A 9894-nucleotide genomic window follows, 5' to 3' on the forward strand; every position below is an offset into this window, starting at 1 on the left:
ATATAAGCTACATCAATACTACAATCCGATAAGCATATGAGCTGTATCTACACTTCACTAGACAAGCATATGAGCTGTATCTACACTTCACAAAGATAAGCATATGAGCTGTATCTTCACTTCTCTAGACAAGCATATGAGTTGTGTCTACGGAGTTCATCCCCCATCTCCTCCCAATCCTATCCGGTTTAGAGGTACATCCCCTATCTTCCCCTAAACCGCGGAGTACATCCCCCATCTCCTCCTCTATACACAATGCATATAAACACAAAGGTTCTATACACAATCAATCAATACATAAAATTAATGTATTCTACCAACCGTCTACACATAATGCATATAAACACATTGGTCATATACACAATCACTCAATACATAAAGTTAATGTATTCTATCAACCGTCATACTCTATGACACATCCGATTGATTAGTTTTAGTTTGCCTAATCATCATGCATTGTCTACAACAATCAACACTACCCTCTACCGGTAGCCCAAAGCAATTATTTCTAAACAGAAAATAAATGCACAAATGGATAATATATCAACATTCCAATTAGGTGAGCAACAAATGATTTGTCTACCCTCTTTAATCCCATACATTCCCAATTTCAACATTCTCAATTCAATTCCTCGCTTTCTTCAATTAATTATATGCATTAATTAATTAAACCAATTAGGGCAAATTACCTTAATTTACAAAACAACCCTAAGGTTCCATTTCCATCAATGTCCCAAGATTAATCTCATTTCTCTATGCCTAACATGCATATAGGTTTATATATTTAAAACCCCAACTTTTGTAAAATTATACAAAGGCCCAAACTTTCTCAAAAATTACCCAACAACCACCAACATAACAAAATGCTAAAATTTAAAGACAAAGCTCATAAGATGGAGTAGGTTATCCCTACCTCGAATGATGGAGCTCAACGAAGGAGGTGAAGAAACGAAAATGCTCCAAATCCTGAAATTTTCAGATTAAAAGATAGCCCTCGACGATCAACACAACTTTTGTAAAGGCCCAAGGTGAGAAAACAACTCCTACTAGATCATTCCCAAGAGAGAAGTTAGGGTTTTAGTGAGAGGAACTCTCAAAATAGCTTTTTGGAAAAGTAAGAGAGAGAAAGGATGTTGAAAAGTGAACAAAAGGGTCGAATCTCGACTTTATATAAAAGTCGCCCCGCTCGAGCGCCAAACTCCCCGCTCGAGCGTCACTCACAGATCCCCGCTCGAGCGGCGGATGCACGCTCCCAGAACTTTTACAGACATGATGCCCGCTCGAGCGTCAGACACATACTCCCGCTCGAGCGTCCAATCCCCTGCTCAAGCGTATACCACTGCAGACGAAATACTGGATGGGTGATTTCCCCGCTCGAGCTCCAACACCCCCGCTCGAGCGGACAAGCAACAACAGAGTCCCGCTCGAGCGTCAAAATCGCCGCTCGAGCGGAAAGACCAAAAACTGGGCAAAGACTTTACGTTTTAAAACGCAACCAACTTATTCCCAACTTGCCCAACACAACTCCAAGCTCGAACACAAAGAGAAAGGGATAGAAAGAGGATAAGACAACAGCACCCTTACGAAATCGAATCCGGATTACAGTTAAGCACGAAAAGGAAAACCGGGATCGCTATAGGGAGTACTAATTGGATCATAATCATTGTATTCCTCAAACAAATTGCTACCCACTTGTCCCGTTTTATGATCGTTTTGGGGGCAAGTTCTCCTTGTGTGGCCGACGACCCTACATTGTCAAGTAAATCACCAACCATTAAAGAGAACAAAAATGCCAATACTACCTTACAATAACAAAATTAAGACACAAAGCACAATATAATGTATACCTGCAACATTGGCATCACCTTGGCTTTCGAGGTTTAGCCATGTAGGATCCCCCAGTATTCCCCTTCGTGTTCACTACTTTCGGATCCCCAACCCCAAATGGCGGCAATGAACTTTTTCCTTCATCAACATTAGTTCCCTTGGCCATGAAAAGCTGCTACATCCGACATGTCATAGTGAAAAATGCATTCCTAGCCTCTTCAAATCCTTCAGATGTTTGTGAGGTATAGTAACACATTTCAGTAAAAGAAGAGCAAAGAACTCCAAAACGTGTCTCCTGTGTGAGAGTGCTAGAGAATTGGGCTTGGCAATGTTGTTCACCAACCTTTCTTGCTTGCTTTGTCCAACGATGCATCACACAACTTGGGGGAATTTCAGTCATGTGTTCACATTTCATCACAGAAATCATGTGGCTGCAAGGAAGTCCAAAGAACTCAAACTTTTTGCAACTACATTTCATTATGCTAGTTGCGGGATGGTATGACGCTTCCCATGTGGAACCAAATTCAGTGAACTTTGAAAATTTGTATATGCGATGATCGAACTCCTCTTTCCTTCCATCAAAAATCAACAATGCTTCCTCAATTATTTCATTATGGAACATTAAGAACAAACGTCTGGTAAAGATGGTTGCTGCATGTTTCTCTAGAGGCTGAAGTGCTGTGGTAAGACAAGGACCACTGTTGTCAGTTTTTGCCTCGGCATCCGCTCTTTGTTCCGTAATCGATAAAGGGCCATGTCAAAACATCTAACAAATTCGAATAGTTTCAATTTTCGTTTGAGGCGCTCATTGAAAAAAGCGTGCATACCCTCACAACGCTGATTGCTCTTCATTCCAGCAAAAAAATGACCACGCAAATATGACTGAGCCCACATGCCTTTGTTGTTGTAGGTGTCTGATACCCACTTGTTATTTTGAAGGCCATATTTTCTAACCATCTTACTCCAAGCTTCCTCAAATACAACCTCATTCGCATCAAGATCCATGAGATGCTTGAAATGTCCCTCGAATCCATCGACTCGAACATTTCGCTTGGCATTTCTGTGCATATGCCAATTACATAGACGATGCTTGGCACTCAGTAAGACTTTTTGTATTGCCTCACGCATGGCCATATCCCCATCTGTCAACACTGACACCGGTCTTTTATTATCCATGGCCTCTAACAACTTTTGCAAAACCCATGTGTATGTTGCAATTGTCTTATCAACAAGCAAGCTGCATGTAAATATGGTGGTTTTAAAATGGTTATTGACCCCGGCGAAAATAACAAAAGGTTTGTTATATGCATTCATTTTATAAGTTGTATCGAAGACCAACACGTCACCAAATGCAGCATAGTCTAGGCGAGACCTTGAATCTGCCCAAAACAATTTGTCAAGCCGATTCTCTTGATCCTTGTCATACTTGTAAAAGAAGTAAGGATCACCATTAGCTTTTGCACATAAATAAGCCAAAGCAAACTCTGCATCACCATCCTTCATTTCTACTTTGCGTGTGGCTTGAATATAATTGTGCAAATCCTTGTGAATAAAGCCCACATTCGCGAAAGACCCAGATTGTTGCACCAACAAATCCATTATCTGGCTTGTCTTGACACCAACATCGTGCAAAGTCTTTACTTGAGCTTGGTCGGGGATCTTTACAAACCTATGCGACCGAAGAAATGGCATACATGGTGATGTTGCCAATGGATGGTTATGTTCCATGTTAAAGTGAGTGACAATGTATTTGCCTACATCCAAATTGTACCTTATGCGGAAATGAGCATCACAGCCAACTCCAGTCAATGCCCTGGCAGCTGTTTTCCGATCAATACGGGCCAACTGTTGCTTTGCTCTTTGGCGTTGCCTTGAGCATACCCATTTTCTACTAAGAACCTTTGTTGCCTGCATTGTTCGCGTGTCTTTCCTAATGCTAAATCCCACAACTTTAGCATATTGATTATAGAAATCATTGGCATCCTCTTCTGAATTGAATTGCATTTCAAGAACATCATTCTTGATTAAACTTTGAATAGGGTCATTTGCATGGGAACCTAATTCTTCTTTATTCCAACAAACTTCGTCATCTTCAAGCTTACGCTCAAATTTGGTACATCCAAAAGGATCCATGATAACTACACCAAAAACAATACGAAAAGAATAACATTATCTTATAAAATGAATGAAAATTCCTAAAATCACATAAGAGAATTTTGTAAAAGAGCAAATAACAGACAAAAACAATAATAGAATAATGTACATAGATTTAATGACATAGTTATTGAAAACATTCAATAACTTGCCATTAATGACATAGTTATTGAAAATCAAAATAAATAGAGAATGATTCTGTAATCAACAATCAAAATATTGGTTGATCAACAGAAACACAATAAAATAGAAACAAAGAAAAGGAAAAAGCAAATAAATAAAAATATATGGAGACTCATTAAGGCAATTCATTTGGGTTCTTTGGTATTTTTCTTAATTGACTTGGGTTATTTTTAGATATTTAGATTGCTCTAAAACACACCCGCAAGTATAACTTTATACACTGTCCAACTTATAGCAAATAATTAATCAAACTTATAACTTTATAGCAAAGAATTAATAAAACAAATAAAAATAAAATGAATTTTATTTCGACTATATATAATGTTAGTAATTAGAATTCACAGAATTTTTTTGACTTATCCTCCTTGTATAAGTTAAGATCTATTCTTCAATATCACGGAACGTCTTTTTTTCTTAAGACTTCAATAAAAGATTATTTTGGAAAACAAGGAATAATTCATTATGAATTAAGACCTAAGAAACTTCGGAATTCTGGACTAAATCAATGGAAAAACTGGTTAAAAGGTCATTATCAATACCATTTATCTCAGATTAGATGGTCTAGATTAATAGCAGCAAAATGGAAAAAATAGAATCAGTCAATGTCGTACAATTCAAAATCAATATTTAAACAAAGAGAATTCATATGAAAAAGACCTATTAATTCATTTCAAAAAACAAAACGACTATGAAGTATATTCATTACCAAATCGAAATGAGAATTTTCAAAAATACTATGGACATAATCTTTCATCTTATAGATCTATTAATTATGAAAATAAGAGGGACCCATATATTTATGGATCACCATTCCAAGTAAATAAGAATCGAGAGAGTTCTTATAATTACAATACACATAAACATAGGGGCAAATTTTTTGATATACTAGGGGATATCCCTATCAAAAATTATTCAGGAAAAAGTGATATTATGTATATCCCTACCATGCAAATTACTTTTTTTTAATATAAATGAAAATGGTAGTGAAAATAAAAACATCAATAGAAAGCAAAATGAGGTTATACCCTCGAATGAAAAAAAAAATTTATACACGTGTTCAAATGAAAAGGAGGTTATCTGTCCAAAAATTTATCTATATGTTCAAATGTTATTTATCTGTACACATGTCACGTACTTTTCTAATTATTTGTCCAAATATCACCTAATTATACACGTGTCACCTATTTGTCCCACCATACCGCTACCAACCATTGTTGCCAGCTACCGCCATCCGCCAGACATTGGCAACTTTTTCAACAACTTTAGGAGTGATAAACGAACCAAACAACTTGAGCTCGACTTATGTTTAGCTCATTAAAAACTCGTTCGAGCTCAGTTCGTTAAGTAAATAAGCCAAACTTGAATAGTCAATTGCTTGTTCGGCTCTGTTTGATGAATCTAAAACTACCAAACTACTTCAGGTCGGCTAGAGAAAAACTCATTTGATATCGACTCAAAAATTTAACGAACCAAAGTTGAACAAATTTTAAAATTCGCTAAAGTTATCAAAGCAAGTTATAACAATCAATTGTTCAGCTCGTTTATTATCCCTAAAGAGGGTTTAAATAGGACTACAACTATTTGTCTTTTCATTTTACATCCCCTCCATACCTTATTCTCTCTGCTACTTACAACACAATTTTGGAAGCAATTATTATATATGTAGAATCACTTGAAAATAAAATAAAATAAACACTCTAGAGGATTCATGCTTCGTCTGTGATGGGTGGCTGTAGGCAAAAATCTCAGTATAGAATTTTCAAATGTCAATCAAAATTAATGAATTTACTTGAACCAGACTCTCTTGTGATGTATTTGCCCTAGAGTTCTTTCTTTTCAAACATGTACATTTCTCTACTCCCTCAAAATTATGTTTATTTTTGTCGTGGGTGGGAAGCAAAAGTATCAGTTCAGAATTTCCAGACATTTACATGTCATTCAACAAATTTGAGTTCAACCAAAAATGAATTCAATCTTTCTCTTGTGACATCATCTCCCTGTAAAAAAAAGACAGTACACCCGCAAGTATCCTACTATCAATTAAAATAAACAAACAAAATAAAAGCACACCTACCAGTGCCCTACTATCAATTAAAATAAACAAATAAATAAAAAAAGACAGCACAAATAAATAAAATAGCACACCCGTCAGTGCCCTGCTATCAATTAAAATAAACAAATAAATAAAAAAAGACAGCATAAATAAATAAAATAGCACACCCGCCAGTGCCCTGCTATCAATTAAAATAAACAAATAAATAAAAAAAGACAGCACAAATAAATAACGTAGCACACCCGCCAGTGCCCTGCTATCAATTAAAATAAACAAATAAATAAAAAAAGACGGCACAAATAAATAAAATAGCACATCCGCCAATGCCCTGCTATCAATTAAAATAAACAAATAAATAAAAAAAGATAGCACAAATAAATAAAATAGCACACCCGCCAGTGCCCTGCTATCAATTAAAATAAACAAATAAATAAAAAAAGACAGCACAAATAAATAACGTAGCACACCCGCCAGTGCCCTGCTATCAATTAAAATAAACAAATAAATAAAAAAAGACAGCACAAATAAATAAAATAGCACACCCGCCAGTGCCCTGCTATTAATTAAAAGCAAATAAATTAAAAAACACACCTGCTAATGCAACCGCTAGAGACAAAGGGATGGAGGAGGTATAGCTTTACTTCTACGTTAAGATGGAGAAATTGAGGACCTATAACAAACAAAAACAGAACATTGAAATAGAGTTAGTAAAGAAGGCAATACGTAAGGAAATTAATGATTCTGGGAAGAAAAGAAAGAATCTATGTACGAAAAATATTATTTTGCACATCTTTTGACATTAACAAACTGCATAAACAATAACAAAGATGGAAGTCTACTACCTTTGTTCAAAGTCTCAATAACCATTACATAAATAAACACTTAAACAAATGTACCACAACCAACCGTTTGACCACTTCAACAAAAAATTAAATAAAAATATATACAAAAAAAAATTAAATAAACAAATGTTCTTATAATTACATTCAACACATCTTTTCCCTTTCCCTTTCCCTTTCCATTTCCAAATCCCTAGCTAAATCCATGATCCAAACATAACATTAAGGAAATATGATGGTTTCAACGTTATAGAAAGCAAAGCACATTCACATAATTTTCTTCTTCTTTTGTGCTAGCTTATTATTTTCCAAAAAAATTCAAAATATAATAAAAATGTGGGAGTGGATTTCCAAATGATTTGAGCCAACATCAATCCATATGTTATAGTTACATGAAGTTATATATCATAAAGTGAGTAATTATAAATGACAACAACTATGGCTTTGGTTATAATTCTTGCTTAACATAAATTATTTGTACGTAGAAAAGTTCCTAGAATTTGAATGTTTGGTATAGATTTAACTTGATGTGATGTGGACCACACCCTATATCAATGAAGATCATTGATGATGCTAATAATGACAGCTATTAGGACATATTGGTAGTTTACCCTTTTATTTGTTGTTGGATTCAATGTGATGATAATGAAAGCATTTTATTTTATTTTACTTAAATTACTTCATTTTTGACACATGGTGGCATAGGCAACATCAGAGCTAATTCGAAGTTCTGCTAAGTCAATTCTTGAACAATATAGATCAGTTATCTTATCATCTCTCAAGTTTTAAAAGTTGACTCTTGGTACTGTGGCTGTACAATTCACAGGTTTGTTTGATTTATGTTTGATCTTTGATGAGGAAGTCGAGAAAAAAGAAAAAAAGAAAAAAACAGACCAACCAACAACCAGACACAACACCCAGAGCAGGAATACTTATGCAGAGCAGGCATCTGATATTACTGAGACAACAACAAGTGCTATGGAAGCATGGCCTTGACATAACACTGACAGTGGCATCCGATAAGCCAAAAAATATCCTTAAAAAGAACATTGGCACAACAGAAATTGGGCTTCAAAGAATTCCATGCATGTTTTCTTGGGAAAACTGATGAACATTCCAACTTATAACCAAACTACAAGAGCACTGCAATGGCATCTAAATAACAGCCCCCAAATAACAGATCAAACAAAGAACAGCCACCCACAAATCAAACAGAGAACAGCACAGATAGATAGGGAAACCAGAATAAGCAGAAGTTGGATTAGCAGAACCAGACAAGGCCAACAGTTGAGGCCACACCAAAACTGAGGCAAAAAAAACACCTCAAATAGCAGCAACACCAGAATGGCAGTTCAAAACAGCAGAGCCTACTTGAAATCAGAAACCAGAACAGTTCACCATACAGTAAACCAGTACAGCAAGGAGACTGGCAGTTCACCATACAGGAAAAGTATCATACTTGATGTTAAAACTAGAGTCGGCATTGGATTACCTATACAGGAGATCTTCAACTTATTTCTCATATCAATAAAACTTTTTCCTAGTAGCAAAACTATTACAAAACTACTCTCAAATTTATTTTATTTTCACTTTTTATTTATTTATTTACATTATTTATTTATTTTTTGTGTGTATAGTACTTCTAATACTTATTTTATAGATAATCAATGTGTTCTCTTTCACTCTCTTTGAAGAATAATAGGTGACTAAAAAATTCGATAACATGATATAAAGTAAAGAATGTTCGGTTATTGGAATTTTACCATAAGATGCCACTTTAATATTTTTTCGTATATATTTTCATCTAGGTCAAAATATTGGATTCACGGGAGTTTTCAGATTAATTTTCAAACCACTAATTGACGAGTTTCCATATTTTGGGGCTATTTGTTATTCTTTGATGGAAAAGGTGGGTACTTTGTATCTTTGTCCCTCTTTGAACTTATTAGTCTAGTTTCCAACATTTTGGAAGTCATCTTCATGATAAATCACGCAAATTTGTGCAAATATTCATATATTTATCTTGTCATCATAAAAAGAATTATATAAAATTTTGAAAAATTACTATGCACTTGATTTTTGATACTACAATTCCCCCTATGATTCTGCCACAGAAAAACATGGACTTTACACTCAAAGTTATAGGTGGGGAATTATCAGCAATTCTCGAAATTTCTGATGCTATTGAGGTTTCAGAAATTTTATACTTTTATTTATTTATTATTTGTTTCACACTAAAATTGGAGTTAAACAAGCAAGTAAACTTGTGTACAACACTATTGCATATGACATATAAAGAATAAAAACAAAATGTACAAGGACAATAAAAACAATGTAGATTTGATATTGAAATGAAATTTGTGTAGGACCTACTAAAAAAGCATAAAGTGGTTGGCCATTGGCTCAAAGAATGGTTTGAGTTTATATTTAATACAGTACTAAAAATTATATATATATTTTACGAATGTATGTTGGTTGTACCCGTATCCTAATTTTTAGGTCTTTTCTCTATTTTTCATTTCTTAGTTTAGAAGAAAATCTATTTCACTAACACAAACAATTCATGAAGAAAAAATTGTTAAAAGAATGACAAAACTTCACAAGTGAAATCCATTTGCAAAAGCATGAGCTCTGAAATACAAAGCCAACCTAGGCAGAGAAAATAAAATAAAAACAAAACAAAACCACAGAACCCAGAATCGCACCCTTAAGACAAAACTGACCCGAGACTCTTACGATAGATACCTAGATACAGATGTTCCACATAATCCAATAATCCTATTTGCACTTCTCAGCACTCGAAGCCATGAAAATTAAAAAACTGAAATGAAAAAAGAA

The 9894-nt window shown here is 34.6% G+C and overlaps 1 protein-coding gene across 1 annotated transcript; it reads right to left on the reverse strand.

Annotated features, from left to right (window-relative positions):
* Nucleotides 1-2490: 2490 nt before the first annotated feature.
* Nucleotides 2491-3960, reverse strand: LOC145791750 (protein FAR1-RELATED SEQUENCE 5-like). The gene has a single exon (XM_082872182.1). It carries the CDS (start codon nucleotides 3958-3960, stop codon nucleotides 2491-2493), a length of 1470 nt encoding a protein of 489 aa, XP_082728308.1.
* Nucleotides 3961-9894: the final 5934 nt, after the last annotated feature.

The sequence above is a fragment of the Camellia sinensis genome, chromosome 5 (genome assembly GCF_055761805.1).
Source record: "Camellia sinensis isolate YWXY chromosome 5, ASM5576180v1, whole genome shotgun sequence".
NCBI classification, from domain to species: domain Eukaryota; kingdom Viridiplantae; phylum Streptophyta; class Magnoliopsida; order Ericales; family Theaceae; genus Camellia; species Camellia sinensis.

What these genes read in the sequence shown, in the direction of transcription:
- LOC145791750 (XM_082872182.1), bottom strand. Translation starts at nt 3,960, where the DNA reads ATGGATCCTTTTGGATGTACCAAATTTGAGCGTAAGCTTGAAGATGAC.